Source organism: Nannobrachium achirus (genome assembly GCF_963921795.1).
Source record: "Nannobrachium achirus genome assembly, chromosome: 11".
NCBI classification, from domain to species: Eukaryota; Metazoa; Chordata; class Actinopteri; order Myctophiformes; family Myctophidae; genus Nannobrachium; species Nannobrachium achirus.
In genome coordinates, this window is record NC_137820.1 from 54,284,636 (window position 1) to 54,303,388 (window position 18,753).

General features: G+C 40.5%; 1 protein-coding gene across 1 annotated transcript; it reads left to right on the forward strand.

Moving 5' to 3' along the window:
- Nucleotides 1-7,375: 7,375 nt before the first annotated feature.
- Nucleotides 7,376-14,600, forward strand: LOC308293710 (pyruvate kinase PKM-like; the record flags this gene model as incomplete). The annotated part of the gene is made up of 10 exons (XM_080736315.1): nt 7,376-7,526; nt 7,769-7,860; nt 9,716-9,847; nt 10,300-10,486; nt 10,579-10,849; nt 11,175-11,325; nt 12,239-12,391; nt 13,052-13,218; nt 14,142-14,323; nt 14,494-14,600. The coding sequence occupies 10 exons, from the start codon at nt 7,376-7,378 to the stop codon at nt 14,598-14,600; spliced, it is 1,593 nt and encodes a 530-aa protein (XP_080592441.1).
- Between the last annotated feature and the right edge of the window lie 4,153 nt (nt 14,601-18,753).

Genomic DNA, 18,753 nt, shown 5'->3' on the forward strand with positions numbered 1-18,753 from the left:
AGTTGTTATTAGGAATTAAAACAAAGGAGCACTGCCAGAAGAGGAGGGCTTAAGGAGAGCAAATGGGCCGACATCCGGTTGGGTGGAGCCCCCAGAGGCAAATTCAAAGGAAGTTTATTTTTTTATTTTCTTATTTTTTTTATGTTTTTGCCGATGGGTTCCCAGATTGGCATTTACCAAACCCCAGTGCTTGGTAAGCACTAAGGTAGAACCATACATCCATATATTGTTTGAGAGATTATTAGCTGTAGACAATCATCTGTGTAGGCCCCTTGTGCATTGCTGTTTGAGGACCATCTCAAACAACATCCCTAGCTCAGAAAGTGACAAACTCACCAGACCCCAAAAACTAAGCCTTTTAAGTTGTTGAATTGGCATGGCAATACATCTAACTTACAAAGACAACCAAGACAACAATCTGGACAGTGAAGATCATTTTGCAGTTCAGTCTGTATTTAGGCTGAGGACATAGGCTTTCCTCAGCCTATTTATGATAATTACCAGCTTGGAAAATGATCTCTTCCCTGCTGGAGTTTGAAGTGAGGAGAGAGATGTCAACATTAGGAAATGCACTCTAAGAGCTGCTGCTCCTTCAGCATTAAGAGTGATATGATGATTGTTGTTAATCAGATGATAGTGAACATGTCTGTTTCATGACCCCAGTGTCATAGTGCTCTCAATGCCTGCCTCAGTAATATTAATATCAGGATGAGAAATAACTTATAAATTAAATGAAAGAAAGAACTAGAGTCTTCATACTGGACCTATAACAGAAAGAGAAATGCACTCGAGGTTTGGATGTCTGGCTAAACATTAAAAAAGGTTTGTTCCTGCCATGGGTGTGATTTAAGACTACATATACATTTTTATTCTCATTTTAACAAGGTCATCTTAGGAACATAGCTTATGTGACACAATTTTTTCAATCAGAAAAATCCACAAATATCCCTACATGCTTTTATAATTACAAGCCAATTGGATTACTGTAACTTCCTTTTCAGAATTCAAGGATTTCAATTAATACTAATAACTAGAACAGGTATTTTTCGTCGACTTCTGGTGACACTGCACTGGCAACCCATATATTTAGAATTGCATTTTAAATCCCCTTTATTTCTGTATAAAGCATGTATAACCGGGCACCGTCGTATACAGTATTACAGAACACAGGTCTTCCTCTGCCCTTTTCTTAGATGTTCCCAAAGTATTTCATAGTCTGTTTTTTTATGGCATTTAATTTAGCCAATGTTAGGCACGTGACTGTTATGTTTTTATATTGCTATAGTTTATTTGATTTGTATTTTATAATTTTACACATTTTATTTCTCTTTTCTCTCTCTCTCTTTGTCTTGTTCTTTTTTTAGGGGCGGTGGGGGCATTTTTTAGCTCTTATTGGACATAGTGATGAGAGAGATCAGCAAATGGTCTGGCCGGAAGGGAATTGAACCAATAACTCACTCCTGGGCATTGGGCCCTGCCCCTGATACATTGTGACCAAAAAGTAAATACCGGTCCGGTACATAAATCATCGTAATTTATATAATATTATTTTTATAGATAGTATATATAGTATAATAGAATAGATCCGAAAAGAGCAGCATAGAGCACAGGTTATAGAATAGAATAGACCTTCACTCCATGCGGATAAGATATCAGGCAGCTGCCGAGTGCTTTGCACTGCTAACTATACACAGACAACTGCAGAGCAGTGTCCAGCTATGCTAAACTTAGATGAGCTCCCTGTCTGTGTCCATCGCTGCACCTAAGCCTTCTGCTATTTAAGAACAATCTGTACTTTCTGTGCACAGTGATGAATGATTTATTAACAACATATGTGGGTCATACCAAATGGTACAGGGATCAGACTAAATATGGACATACAGTACAGTATCTTTATGGTGGCATAGCAAATGGAATTGGTCAGTTTGGGAATAAACCTGTGTGTGATTGCCTCAGCAGTTGTTTAGCTATTGTATAAAAATGATAGCCAATCAAATAGTGCTACTTTCACCAAAATTCTGCCCTTTTATGGCATCTCTGTATCTCTGTTGCCACAAAAGTAAACCAATCATAGTGCCGCTCAAAATACCACACAAAAACCACACAGCTTAGTTAAATCTGATCTATCAATCATAGTTTTGAGGGCACAAAGGCCAAATGCTAGGGCAGGAAGGCCATCAAATAAAACAGTCCACTTGCAGAATGAGTTTAATTAAATTGTTGAATGTTTTATAATTATCAGTTGTTATTTTCACAAAATTATGTATTGGTATTCACAAATTACCTATAACATGTTTTATAAGTTCAGCCCTGGACTAATGTAGCCTATTGATTGATTGAATACTTTATTGTCAGTTTGCACAAGAAAGTTTAATATAAGGTCTGCAAAGAGGACTTTAAACCCAAGGAAGCCTATGGCTTGTTTCCATTGGGGTCCTTTGTACTCAATTCATTGAAACAGAATTACAATATACAATATGCGTTTCACTTTTTAACAGAGTTTTGAATTGCAGCCACCTGTAAGTGCTCTTTTGGAGCACTTACAAGTCCAGTGACTCAATCAGTTACTGGACTTGAGTCAGGGAGAGTTCAGGGTAAGAATACAGGGTAACACTTTCTATGCATCCCATGCTCATTAAATCTGCTTGTAACAATGTATACATACAGATAAATACTCCTAATGATTTATTAACAATAATAATAACACAATATAAAGGATATATAAGGATAAGTAAATGCATTGTATGCTTATGAGACTAATTATATTCATATGCACTCATAAGTACTACTCATAATTCAATAAACCATTTTATGAAGAGTGGCTAAGTGGCCCCATTGAAACAGGCTAGTTCAGTTTCAGGTCATCACCCACAAGGGGGAGCTGTTGTTATCTTTAGAGAGAGAGGGACACTGCAGAAGATGACAAATCAATGCTACTACAGTAGGCCTATACAGAATTGACAATGCAAAACAACTATAAACAGCTATAGAGCATTGTCAGTCTTAGATCATAAAGAAGACCTGCAGTCTTTACATTGTGTAATAGTGATGATCTCTGACATGCATAGTGCTGGTTCTTGGAACTTTTAGGTGGCCCCCCACTGACGATGGGGAGCACGCGCATTTTTGGTTTCGTTTTTTGCTGATACGGGCGGATATGGGTGTCTTAGTACATTGATTTATTATTACTGACAGTGACTAGAGCAGCTGTGTGACTGGCAGGTCACACTCACTCACCACACAAAGTCATAAGCACTGCAGCACAGCACCGGCATACAGACACAACTTAAAGGGATATTCCACTTTCAAAATAACCTTTGGACATTTTATTGTCTAATCAGGCTTTTATGAACAACCTGGACAGTATAAATGTTACCAGGCCCTCCTCCTCCATGGACCTTTTCCCATACACAGTTACACACCCATTGTAACTTCAAACTCAATTTGAACCATGATAGGTGACCTATCTGGTGACCCATAATAACATCCCAATACATGAGTGTAATTAAAAATGTAATTAAAAAAAGAATATTAAAGATAATTAAAAAATGTATTGGAAAAAACATGGCCTGCTCACGTATTAGGATGGTATTATGAGTCACCAGAAAAAATAATGGGTGTTTGTAATGAATCTATCATGGTTAAAATGGAGTTTGAAGTTACAAGTGAAGTGGGTGTGTATGGGGAAAGGTCCTGGAGGAGGAGGGCCTGGTAACATTTACATCAAATATCTAAATATTGAATCAAGCGAATTAAAAACTGTTCAGGGTGTTCATGAAAGCCGGATTAGACAATAAAATGAAAGCGAAGTATCCCTTTAATAAGGAAATACTACAGGTGGATTGCATAATGCAATTTGCAACTTGCATTCAACATGTAGGCCTATGTGGCATAGTATCAAATTATTCTGTTGTGTCTTGTGTGAGATCTTTGTTTTATTGCACTTTGAAATAATAATGCTAGTTTTTGGATAGGGGATACATGACATAATATTTATATTAAAGGGGTGTCATGACCCCTCTAAAATAATACGTACGTATATTCTCCCTGTGATGTGGCCCCTTAGTTGTGGCCCTAAGCGTTGTGGCCCTTATGTTGCTTATGCCAAGAACCGGCCCTGGACATGCACACAACCAGGCTTAAACATTTCTATGGCAATGACAGAATATAATGTCATTGCCATGTGACAATGGCACATGTCAATGAAACAAGCTATTATTGTTGAATTACAAGAAAACCAAATTACACACTGTTCTCTGTAGATACTAGTGCCACATACTATATACATTATGATATGTCATAGGCTTTTAAAAAAACTAAGCTTTGGCTGTTTTGATCAGAGTTTCACTGTTGTTTTCTCTATATAGGCCTACCTAAGGACATCTAGACAGTAAAGAAATTCTGGACCAAATGACAGAACATAGCCTGTATTGGACCAAATCATGGAAAATCTGGCAAAATAAAATGTCTTGGGGTCCCAGAGTGAAAATCATATCAAATTGCATGGAGTCTGTGCCCTAATGAAATAATTAAATCAGGGGCCTTGGAAAAGAAAAGGCTTGAGAATCACTGTAGACCATATAAGTTGAATTTAGAACACCAGTTGCTACCTCCTGGTACGGTACAGCATGTTCATAGGCTAGGACTGTACTCTGTATGTTCTGCGTGTGTCAAATAACGTGCTGTACATCATTTTGGTGTCTCTTTGGCATGTAGCCTACCCATGCAGGACACCACTGCAGTGACTCATTTCTTAAAATATACTCTGTCAAATTGTATGTAAATCCCTAACATCCTTTAAAATCGCCCTGAAAAGCCACTTACAGGCAGCAGCCGCTCATATATAGTCTAGGCCTAAGTGGTAAAAATAAACCTAGATATCCTTACCTCCTTTAAAAGCTATAGAGTGTGCCAATTGTAGTCCTACAACGGACATATTTTGGGTTAAACACAGGTGTTTCAATTGTTTGATTGGCATAGAACTAATGATCTACTCCAATCAGAACACCTGTGTTTGACCCAAAATATTGGCTAATGTTATTCATAATGCAACCCAAACATTAGTGAATGCCATGCCTTTAAGAGTTTAAGTTCAACCATATAGTGTAACCAGAAACTTGAGGGCGCCAAAGGAACAAGTGTGTCTGACTCAGGATGGTTCAAGTGCCACCGTGCAACGTTTCATGATTGGTCAATGAGACAGACCTTTCACACATGGGTGGACTCACTGGACTGTATCATTGCCCCACATATTTTTCATATTTCTGTGTTTTTCTATGCTGGGAATTCGGAGTTTGAACAATGTCCGTGATATTACGCAAATCAATGTATTTCCCCGTCAAAAAACATGTATTCAAGTCGCTGTACCAATAGCCAATATACTAGTCCTGATTGATGAGACGCCCTATTTTCCTGTCGTCGGATGGATACTTGAGGACACGCCCCAAAGTAGTTCCGGTTGATCTGAGAGGTTAACTTGGTGCCGTGCGGACTGCTGGACGCATTGGTCCCTGCAAAGTTCACCTGGTAAGTGAATAGGGCTTCCTACCATCTTCTAATGAAGATGAAGAAATGTGATTTATTTGTGCCTGATTTTAATCACTTTTGAGGGGTTGTGTAGCTATATATTTGTCGTTTGCATTATTGCACTGCACTGGGCTTACTGTAGTACGACCACTAATTAAGCTGAAGAAAATTATAGAGAAAACAGCAATTTAGGCTATTGTCTGGATTGGTACATTTAAATACAGTAGGTAGACTATATTAGTAGACATTATGGTGGAGGTACAATATAGGCAACTTAATTTTCCACAGAACAGAGAAATTGTGTTTTTGAAGTTATTCTGCTATATACCTCAACATACTACTTTTTCTTTATTTTTTTATATAGACCTATATATAAGTTTGATAACAGGTCATTTAGCCTATAGTCTTTGATGGTGTAGCCTACATGATCAGGAAATTAAGTTTTAGATATGAGGAAATTAGGTTTTAGACCATAAATAAACTATTTATTTAATTCTTGTTTTATCCATAAAGTCTAGTAGGCCTACTCTATTACAGCCCTTGTCAATATCACTTAGATGTATGGTTTCCACTGGTTAAATTGTTATTGTGCAGACAGTAAATTCTCTCAAGTGCATGTGTTCTTTAAGAATGTTTGTCGGCATCTCATAGTTGCCTACATGCCATAGCTTTCTATATAAAGTGCACAGCACACACACACACACACACATCTTGCATTCCACTATAGGTGTAGGCTAGCACCTGCTAAATTGTAATACTGCCTTTTCAAACATTGTCCTGTACTGCACAGTGCATGACTAAATTCTCAATCATCTGTAAAATGAACGAATGAATGAATTGGCAATAACCAAATTCACAGGTTTTCCTTTGAGTTCTGTGGTTCTTGAGTCACATTTATATACTTTCAAATGCGTGTGCTCCTCTTGCACTGCCTGAATTCCTGGTGATATGGGTGGGAGTGTGCCTGTGTGTGTGCAGTCATGCAGGCTCATATGTTGTCTGTGTTGGTCTTTGCACACACTGTTTGGTGAGCTTGCACAGCTTCAGTCTGACAGCAAGGGGCTTAAAATTAACTCCGCCGTCCACAGAGAGGTCACATTTTATTACGAGCAAATTATTGAGTAAATTACTCGACTGACATTGGGTTGCATCCATGCTGTAGCTCCTAATTTATGTTATTTCATCTTCATGTGTTCATCTTGAGTGAGATCTTGTTGTTTAGCTTTAGCAGAGAGTAGTCATGAGCCTTATTGTTTTCATCCAAAAGTCCTAGTCCAATATTATGGCGTGTTCACTTCAAAGTATTGACAACTGTAAAATTAATATCTGGCATCCACTTTTTGGCATGCACATGAAAGTCTATTTCTGATTTGCCCACTGCTTTTCATAAATAAACATTGTTACAGTAACTTAGGTGAGCTGTGCTGTCGTGCAACAACATAAATTAGGCTTTTGGATGGGTATCAGAGGCAGAGATGGCTGTTTAGCTAGATTTCAAGTACTGTACTGTACTGTACTGTGCTGTACTGTACTGTACTGTACTGTACTCTACTCTACTCTACTCTACTCTACTCTACTCTACTCTACTGATTATATCCTCATATAACTCAGTGGTTCTCAAAGTGGATTCCTGGGACTCTAGGTTCCTTTAGGGGGGTCTAAATTGACCCTTACAAGTCTGTAACTCTGACAGTGTACAAATGGAACCAAATGGATTTGGTTCCATTTGTAGACTGTCAGAGTTAAGGGAAGACCTTGAAATTTAAAAGTTTGAGAACCACTGTCCTAACTGATCACACATTGCCTCACTGTCTTCCTCAGGACGTTTCCTGCAGACACTGATCCAGTCATGTCGAAGTCAAAGGATATGGGCTCTTCCATCATTCAGACCCAGCAGCTGCACGCTGCCATGGCTGACACCCACCTTGAGCACATGTGCCTGCTGGACATCGACTCTGAGCCCGCCGTGTCTCGCAACACTGGCATCATCTGCACAATTGGTTAGACATATTTCCCAATACCATTCCTTCTGTATCTCATATTGTATTGACATTGCACAATTGGCTAGAAATATTCCCCAATGCCATTCTTTTTGTATCTCTTTTTGTATCTAATGTATATTGACATTATGAAAGCGATTACTCTGAATAGGTCTTTCGACAGCCTCCACATTCCGTTATACGTTTTTAGTCCTGTGTCTGGCCCCCCCATAAGCTCTCCTTGTTCTGCCATCTTCATGCAGGACCTGCCTCCCGTTCTGTGGATATGTCCAAGGAAATGATCAAGGCTGGGATGAACATTGCAAGAATGAACTTCTCTCATGGCACACATGAGGTCAGTTTAGGATGTTGCACCATAGCCACAGACAACATTAAGACAACAAATTAAGTTTCCATTAGGTGTCTGACCAAAGACAACGTACAACTTATATCTCCATCATTCTTGTAGAGCCGAAACAGTTGCTGTGACATTATACTCATCCCCTGGTAACCAGTTGTAAGGTGATACGTAGACTCATACTTGTGCCTCCCATGTTCACTCTATGTTGTCAGTAGCTCAGCCAACTGGAAAAGAGCAAATGTCTACATACCGTATTAGATTTCTGACCTTTTCCCTTTAAAAGTCACGGACAACTTTTCTCAGATGGTGTCAGCTTAACCACTTCCAACCTGGCGTTCCTATTTTGGGCATGTCATAGGTGAAAGTGGTCATAAAGAGCGAAAATCGGCAATGTAAAGCTCACAGTGCATCGCGTTGTGAACTTGTAGATGGGCTATTTTTGCATTGTGACACCATCGTATGACAACGTATAAAATAGGGCTCTCGTGGTTAAGAGATCAACCCCGAAAAATCCGTGTGCCAGCTCAGCTATAAAGAACTGAGTTACCACGTCATTGATGTCGTTATGGACACCGTTTTTTGACCGTTATGCGGGCAACAGCAAGGAAGGAAGAAGCTGGTCTTTGAAACTGCCGTTCTAATAAGTCCAGGTTAATACACACACAGAACAGGTGAAAGTTAACCAGATTATTTTATTTTTATCAATGAAACTATAAATAAAGTGACTTAAGAGATTTTTTTGTAAGAAGGGTAGCAGACATTTGACCTCTGTCTCTTTGGTGTCAGTTGTCAGAGTACAACTATAAATAGCTCTTCTCTTATGCCAGTCTCTCAGCAACAGTATGACTGGAAGGTATTCACAGGGACGAGGCATAGGTCACTGCCTAGTGCCTAGAGTAGATTTGTCCTTTGTCAATCCTGTATTTTTTTCCCCTGCCATTTTCAGATTATTTTCTTTCAGTTTTATTTAAAGATAGCATGTGACCTGACCTGTCATTTTCCACTCTGACCAGTTGCAAGTACAGTATAAGTATGTAACTGCTAAATACATACAATACCTAAAGTAAGAGCAAGATTAAGTAAATCATGGCTGGAAGCAAATGTTTGGTACATATTTACTAGTCATAAGCAGCCTAATAGGTAAAAAAAATAATTGATTCCTGATATGTTCCCGCCTGTCATGTGCCAACGTGTTGCCTGTGATTCCGTACACATACTAGTTATGTAATCGGCACTGTACTGTCCAACGTGATGGACAACGAAGCCTGTCTGCTTACTACAGTGTGTTAGCAGCTCCATTCTTTAACGACACCTAGCTATACGCACATCAACTGTGGGTGCTGGCTTAAACGGTTTTAAAGGCTGAATAGGTAGAAGCCGCTCATCAAAAATATGGTAGAGACTTCATTGTTACACTGACCTGAAGCTTGGATCGGAAGTTCGGAACGTAATTATTTTAAAATAAAGAAAGTGTCTACCATATTTTCGGTGTTTGGGTTCTACCTCTTCAACCAACTTAATGTTCACATTAATTCTTCTCATTAGCTTGACACCACCATATTATTGTGCTGTAATACATTTTTCACGTGGTACTGTAAATATTTTAGCATGCAATTATGACATCTGTGTACCATACAGAATTGCAAGTCATACTGTACATGGCAAACTTGGGTTATTGTAAGGTATTTTATATACAGTATGGCATATGAAATGTTTACACATAAATAAGAATACATATACACCTTTAAGACATTTTGCCAAATTCATGTACAGTAAATACAAGGAACTGACTCCATCCATATAAGAATGTTCTAAAGGCTTTTTACCTGGAATATGTCACCCCATACAGTACCATGCCGAGACCATCGCTAACGTCCGTGCAGCTACAGAGAGCTTTGGACCTGGATCCATTGAGTACAGACCAGTGGCCATCGCCCTGGATACCAAGGGACCTGAAATCAGGACTGGACTCATTAAGGGCGTGAGTACTCTCCAATAGGCAATTGTTTATGTTCCAAACACATACAAATGTGCATCCCATGCTCGCTCCTGTGATTTTTAGCACCACCGTATCGCTGTGTTTCTGCAGAAGTGGAATGTTTGATGCTGAGCATAAATGAGTATCTCGTCGTTGTCGGGCGGAAACCTCGTATCTCCAAGTTTCAAATTTGTATGTTTTTTCGAGAAGTAAAGCCCTGCTTCATCAGACAAGGCCGTCGCACAAAAGTAGTGAAAACAGCAGATCTACAAGCACACAACGCCTCGTGGTGCGAGGCGTTGTGTGCTTGTAGATCGGCTGTTTTCGCTAGTTTAAATCATTTTAAAAATGATAAATACAAAACAAACGGTTTTGGACATACAAGGTTTCCACCCGACAACGACGATATGTTTGTTTGCTTGTTGATGTTTGGTGTTTCTGCTGTTCCTACTCAGAGTGGCACCGCTGAGGTGGAGCTGAAGAAAGGCGCAATGATCAAGGTCACCATTGACGACAAGTACATGGAGAACTGTGATGAGACGCACCTGTGGCTCGACTACAAGAACATCACCAAGGTCGTGCAGATGGGAAGCCACGTCTACATTGACGACGGTCTCATGTCCCTCATGGTTAAGGAAATCGGTAAGGTTGCAAACAGGCAGTCGCCAGTTTTAGAACCCATTGTTCTTTCTTATTATCTCTCTGAGCAAGTTCGTCTTGTCCTGTATCCACAGGTAACGACTTCTTGATGTGCGAGATTGAGAACGGCGGCACGCTGGGCAGCAAGAAGGGTGTCAACCTGCCTGGAGCTGCCGTGGACCTGCCTGCCGTGTCAGAGAAGGACATTCAGGACCTGCAGTTCGGTGTGGAGCAGGGAGTCGACATGGTGTTCGCTTCCTTCATCCGCAAGGCTGCTGACGTGCATGCCGTCAGGAAGGTGCTGGGCGAGAAGGGCAAGGACATCAAGATCATCAGCAAACTGGAGAACCACGAGGGTGTGCGCAGGTGGGTAGGACGTAATATAAGGCAGGGGTCTTCAACGTTTTCAGGCCAAGGACCCCTTAGTTGAGAGAGAGATGAAGCAGGGACCCCCACAACGTTTTCATAGATTCCATATAGTTTCATTATTTGACAGCACAATCATTAGTTTTTTATTTTATTTATACCCATTAGTATTTTTCAGATATTTAACCATTTGAACTGTCCATACTTACTGTAATAAACTTGACCTTTCACTCAGTACTTAGTCTCCCCAGTTAGCAAATAGTTTGGGGATTTGGAGATGATTGCCCTTAGAATTCCTTTGTTTCATGATACCTTTGCAATGCAGATTCGATGAGATCCTGGAGGCCAGTGACGGTATCATGGTTGCCCGTGGTGACCTGGGTATCGAGATCCCCACAGAGAAGGTCTTCATCGCCCAGAAGATGATGACCGGCCGCTGCAACAGAATTGGCAAGCCCATCACCTGTGCCACACAGGTCAGTCGCATTATCAACGTAGATAGACGATAGTCATGTTATAAAGATGCATGTTGCTTACTTGCTCACAGTTGCTATTTATGTATACTGTAGATGCATGCCGTGTAATTGTACACCGAAGTAAATACATACAAAGGAAGAAAAACAAACGTAAACCCACCCACCCCTCTTTCCCCGGACCAACATTGTAATTAAAGTGCATACCTGTGCCAGGTCAGTTCCACTATGTAATGACCTCTTGAATCATATCTTTAAGCTTATCTGCAATACCAGACCATACCGTATAAGAACATTCTCCTCACTCGCCCCATGTAATCTCGCCGTTGACTGCTCGAGATAAACTATATCTAAAAAGGTTGGAACCCACTGGCGAAATGTTAGAGTATGAGGAGGTTTCCGCCGCGTACCAACCATATTCTTAGCCGCCGCCAATCCAGCAAAGAAGATGCGTTTGCGTATGCTATTTAGATGCAATTGTGAGTCATCATTTAGCAAAAATAAAGCTGGGGAAGGTGTAATATTATTAGAAATTACTGAAAGTTTGGCAGCAACCATATTCCAGAATGATAAAACATTTGGACATTCCCAAACCATATGAAAGAAGGTACCAATACTATTTGAAGCACAGAGAGTGATAGCACTGTTTTCTTGACTGCTTACCATGTTCTTGGTTTATTAGGGTTCATGCTGCCAACTCTGATCCTGTGCTTTGGACTCTGGATAAGACTGAGCCTGCTAAATGTCCATGTCAAAATTTTAAATCAGTGAGCACCATCCTCACAGGGGAAGAATCAGCATGTCGCTGTTGAACATTAAATAACTGGCAATCTCTCGTCCCTTTCCTGTTTCAGTATTTTTTATTAAAGGAAGTAGATAGACATTATTGACAATTCTCTCGTCCTTTTTCCATCAGATGCTGGAGAGCATGATCAAGAAGCCCCGCCCAACTCGCGCTGAGGGTAGCGACGTGGCCAACGCTGTGCTGGACGGCAACGACTGCATCATGCTGAGCGGTGAGACGGCCAAGGGAGAATACCCCCTGGAGGCAGTCCGTACTCAACACAAGGTGAGAACAGTGGTCCTGTACCACCTTTAGTGTTGGGTCATTTCCTAACTGCGTGAGGGATTGATGGGATGATCACTGAATGGTAGTGATCATGTAGATCAGTGGTCCTCATCCTCTGCATTCAGATTAACGGTCTTTAACTGTCTTAAGGCCCATTCCCACTGGGCCAGATAACAGATGAAAAAATCTCTTTCTCCAGATATTTTTCCATTCAAAGTGGACGGTAGATACAGATAAAAAAAATATCCTTTTCAACCATTGACAAAGAACAGGTTTAATAGAATAATTATGTCTCATTAGTTAAGTGATTGTGAAACTATTGTAATGAGGCTGTCTGTCTCTCTGTGTCTGTATGTCACTCTGTCTGCAATGACTCAATACACTGTATCATCATTGAATCATAACACAAGGCCATGAACCTTCATATATAACATCTCTCTATATCTCAATATCTGACATATTGTAATTTGGTGGTTAAGGCCGGCTAGGAGCCATGCAGCTCAACTACCTCTAGGTTGCCATTGTTTAATACGACTTCATGATCAGTGCAAAGGTTGGATCCTAGTGCGAGAGTACTGTATGTACTAACTTCTGCATGTGTAAAGCCATTGTACGAGGTAACAAGCCTGACAACTCTCTTGTCTGACTGCCCATGCTCAGATCGCTCGTGAGGCAGAGGCAGCCATGTTCCACAGACAGATGTTTGAGGAGCTTCGCCGCACCTCCCACCTGACCCGTGACCCCACTGAGACTGTCGCCATTGGTGCTGTGGAGGCTTCCTTCAAATGCTGCGCTAGCGCCATCATCTGCCTCACCAAGTCTGGCAGGTAGGAAGCCACAACCGCCTCCCGCATCATACTATCAGCATCATGAGGTCACACGATGCTTCAAGTCTCTGAAAGCCACCCCTCCAACTGTTCCATTTCTCCACTCATCCACCTGTCTCCACCCTTCCACCCATCAATTCCTCCCTCCATAGCCCTTTAACAGAACTAGGGATGCAACGATCTATTATCTTCTTAGTGCTTATCACTTCTGGGATGAACTGAATATATTTAAAAAAATATATAAAAATTAACGGATCAACGTGAACAAATTATAATAGATCTTTTATTTTGGCTTTATTTATAGTTGTAGTAGAGATGGACAGGAAACAGAGAAGGAGAGATAGGGAGAGACATGCGGTAAAGATCGTCGGTGCGGTAAAGAACGGGACTCGAACCCGCGATGCACCGTCAGGCTACCTAGGAGCCTAGGTGCCCGGACCACCAGAACAGTTGTCCGGGCCATAATTGATTGTTTTTATAATAAACTATATATATTAGTCTGATTACCCACTTATGCCCTAGTTAATATGTTGCTATACAATAGTGTTGTTTAAAAACAGCCGATTTACTGATTCTTTTATAATCAATCAAATTCATTAGCTGAATTAACTGTTGCACCCCGAGACAGAACACTGCGTCTCCGTCTCGTGTGACGATCTACTCTTAACTGCAGTCACAACCTCTGGTCCATTCCTGACCTTTTGAATAGTGAACCCTGACATTTCACAAGTTAATTTTATCTCCTGCTTCATCCCCTCTTTCTCTATGGGGCATATGATGTTTCCATTTGTGATGCCATGGATTTGTTATACAGCCTTGAATTGAATCACAAATCCTTTTTTTTCCCTCCTTCATTCGCATTACGAATTTAAACAAAAAATAATAGCACACACACACTTCTAATATACAATTTGTTTCTGCAGATCAGCTCACATGCTGTCCAGGTACAGGCCTCGTGCTCCCATCGTTGCTGTGACCCGCTGTGGTCAGACTGCCCGCCAGTGCCACTTGTACCGTGGCATCTACCCAGTGCTGTACACCAAGCCTGCCAACGATGTCTGGGCAGAGGACGTTGACCTGCGTGTGAACTTCGCCATGGAAGTTGGTGAGTAATCCGGCCAGTCGTTTGTGGGTTTAATCCATTTCCTCCCTTAAATATGAACCCCTTTCCCTTTTAGACAACAAAACCGTTGACTTTTTGTACAACTTAATAATCGCTTTGATAGCATCTTGGTTTGGCTCTGTCTCTTAAAACCATTTTCCTTGTATCCACAGGCAAGCACAAGAAGTTCTTCAAGTCCGGCGATGTGGTCATTGTCGTGACCGGCTGGCGCCCAGGCTCTGGTTACACCAACACCATGCGTGTTGTGCTTGTACCTTGAACACCATCAAGGCACATTATAGTAACCCATCCTCTCTCCTGAAATCCCCCCCCCCCCCCATACACACCAACCTCCCCCCAACCACCCTAACTTAAGTAAGGCCACATCATGAAAGGACTTTGCACGGTGTCATTCACCAACCCTCTACACTCTACTGTATTCCCTGTGCCCAGGTGCTCCATCCAGTGCCGCCCAAGTCGTACTTGCCAGAGGCCAGAGGATTGCAAATCCCTGCCTCTTATTATTTGCACGTCGCTTTTCTGTATAAGAAAGTATTCAGAAGAGCACGTTCCAGTAACATATTTTGTCAGTTTTTAAATTGTCTGTTCATTTGTAGTTTGAATAATAAATGCAGCTCTGCATTGTTATTGACTTCTCTGACACAGACGGCATCACGCTGACATGCAAGGTGTGTGGAATCACGCTGTTATCTGGATTGTGACGTGAACTGGTATGACTTCACTTCCATTAAACTGAACACCTGGATCAACTGAGTGTGTTAGTTTTCTCTCTTATTCACAGTTGCACGACACCAAAGGTTGTTCTACGTGAATTAATTCAGTATTTCCTGCATTGAAACAATACCTATTGCACATCTTAATTCTCTAAGCTGTCCTACTCCTCTGTTAAGTTGATGCCTGGCATACTTTGCTGTCACATTACAGTTGTACTGTGTAATTAGCATTAAAGTGAAGGTTTTAGTGGGATTCCTTCCTCACGTTAGATTTCATCATTAACATGTTTGGTAAGTGATATAGTGCCTTTTTCCCATGCACTTCATAATGTGCAATGCATTATATTCACACCAATCAATCACACCACGGCTAGTTTGACCACTTTCAATCTGGCATTTCTATTTTGGATATTGTCAAAGAATTGTTAAAATAAATGTAAGTGGTGGTGATGCAAGCTTGTAGATCAACTATTTTTTACATGATGTCAGGGGGAGAGGAGGGCTCAAACCAGGAACCATCCAATACCCCTAAACACTCCACCTCTTAAGCCTCTGCCACCCAACACAAACTGCTCGGAACTGTATCTATCTAAATATAATATGGTATGATGAGCTATTTGATTATTTTAGTTTTTATATGTAAGTTCAAAATAAAGATTATCAAATCAAAATGGAAAAATAAGGGTTGTGTGCCCAATCTCTAAATGGCAATAATGCAAGTTGGAAGAGGGATGTCAAGATATATCTCTTCTTTGTCGCTTTTACTCAACCCTCCAGACCTCTGAGCCATATAAGGCAGAAGAACTTAAGCATTGTTCAAATATTTGCCCATGCCCATATAGTACATCATTTACAATACTATATGATTAGTCTGCATTGACATATGTGGAGCATTGTATCCACACTAGAAACAAGTTTAAAGTACAAAAAAATTAAAATCAAGTTGTTACAAGAACAGCTGGGAAAATATTGACCACTCTATTCTGTAAAAGGGTACAAGGGATGCCTGCACTCTAGTGCCCCCTTCTGTTCCATAGAACACATTACACCATCTGGTGGCAAACAGATGGTTGCTGATATCAAGGCTCTGTGGCCATTAGCTAATATCATTGAGAGAATACTGTGTGTCCATAGCATGAGACATAGGAAATAGAATTACACAACAATTATGTGTTGGCTTGGCCCAGCAGCTCAATTTAAGTTAGATTAAGAGTCAAGATTCTACTGTGTGTTTCCTCACTCAACCAACATACATGAATACTGTAACTGAGGGCAAATAACTTATTTTGAACACTAGTGTTTTGCAGTAACAAATTATTCATAATCCATTAAGCTCTGCAACTTCAACACAGTTTTTAAAGACCAACAACACAGAGGCTAATTACCATATGAGTTTATTTTTTTTATTGCATTTAATTCAATGGATAAAATAAAATATGCCTAACATACATTGATGATGGAATCTGTAAAAGCGTTGGTTAAAAAGATAGCATAATGACAGACAGACAGACAGACAGACAGACAGACAGACAGACAGACAGACAGATAGACAGATAGACAGATAGATAGATAGATAGAATGATAGATAGAATGATAGGTAGATAGGAATGAAACCCCACCCCCAGCCTCAACACTTAACCTCAACCTTGAGTAGAATACACTCAAGGTAATACAATATTCAATCTGTGTCCTTGTGGCAGTGGCGTGTGCGTGTGCGACTGTGCGTGTGTGCGTGCATGCACATTTCTTAGTTCGTTAATTCATGTGTGTGTCGTGTGGGTGATTGGGTGGGTGTGTGTGCACGTGTGTGTGGGTGGCATGGGGAGAGGCAGGGTGGGGACAGGCGGGTTGGGGGAGAATAGTAATGAGGGATTGATCCAGCCCAGTGGCAGTGACTGGCTAGTTGATGTTGATGTTATCTCCATTTCCCCGTGGGGTCAGAGTCAGTCAGACTGGGGCGCGAGAGCCTCAGTGGCTCTGGGCCTCAGCTTCCGTAACTAGGCAACTGGAGCCTCTGGACTCAGACCCTCCAAGATGTGTGACCCTCACAGCTAGTCAAGAGGCGCAGGAAATCGGCATGACCTAAAATAGATGGAATTCTAAACAAGAAGCCGGATTTAAGATCCCTACAGGTCTGATAAGTCTGGTCCGTTGAACAAAAAGAAACAAAACAAACAAAAGGAGAAAGCTATCAGTCCAAGACTGCTTATTCCTTATTGGTTCAGCATAGCATTGCAAGCAGCAGTTGTTCAAGGGAAGTCAAATTGTATGATCAATACAATGAAAGAGGTATAATATGCAGCAATATGATACTTGAAAGTCTCTCGTTCACTGTGTGTACAAGTAACCACTTTGTTAGCCCTTTGATTGGTGCAAAAAAAGAAAACATCCAGATCAAGCTTAGTGCATTGCTGGCTTCAGGATGTTTGATTATCCACATTCACTATGTTTACCCAGCTTGATATCTATTCTATTTTCCAACAAATCATTTCACTCATCCACGTTCACTGCTGAATAGAACAGTGCTTCAATTCACAGTACCTTTGTGCACCCATAAAAACAAACAAAAAACCACAAAACTACAGATTATTGCATAAGGGTGCTAATGGCACACACACACACACACACACAACCTTTGCTCGGGGTATTATGTGTACCTTCATTATTCTCAGAATAAAATGTGTTGGCATTAATTGTGCAGGTCTCCAAATCCCAGAGCTGCTGTGGAGGACACGATGGAACTGTGTGCATTGTCTCTCTAGCAACAACCATATTGTCTGCGAGCTCTTGTTCAGATTAGTTTCACTGCCCAACAGTTACATAATTGGAATCCACGTTGTTCTGTGGTCCCTTCTGTCCAGTACATTCACATCTGACGCAGGGATTCATTCTTAGACAAAAAGAAGGGGGGAAAAAAGTAGAACACACACCTGATCTGGTGCAGTATAGACAGAAAATCTATGAAAAAAGTCCACACACTTACTGTAACTACTTCAACCCTATCCCAATTTTGGGCATTTCATGTACAGTAGTAAATAAAAATATAAAAAAAGGTCAGACAAGCCCACAACACGCCACTTGTGCGACGTGTTGTGATCTTGTACATTGGCTATTTTTGAAATAATTTAGAACATTATTGTTGTGGTTAAGGGGTAAAAGTAGTTACACATGCTGCCAAGGTGTATTTATTGAAGAGAGATCAACATTTTATCTCTGGTCAATAAACAAACTGTGTGAGCAAGCTTAACAGTGTGCAGATTCATTCTTAGAAACCTATCTAATGACATACTGATGTTACATTAGATTCATTCCTTCAAGTTGTTTAATGTGGACTGATTTGGGGTCATATTTGTAACCCATTTGGGTATTGCTAAGACATTATCTTGGAAGACATACCATTGTCTAAAGCCTAATTTTACTCCATCTAGTGAAAGAACAGATAAACAACTGAAAGGCAACATATCTTTCAGTCAAAAATATGTTGTACATATGTTGCACAGTTGTGTTACAAAATATTAAATTAACAGTAGCTGTTCTCTCACTAAATCTCTTTTTTGGTAAGGTTTCACATTCACACAATCACAATACGCTCTAAAATGGATATAATAAAGGATATAATAAAATAGGAAAGTCATTTTAGTTTTTTGTTCAAAACTGGGTACAATTAGTTTCAACTAAAAGAATGTAGCTCAAAGTTTA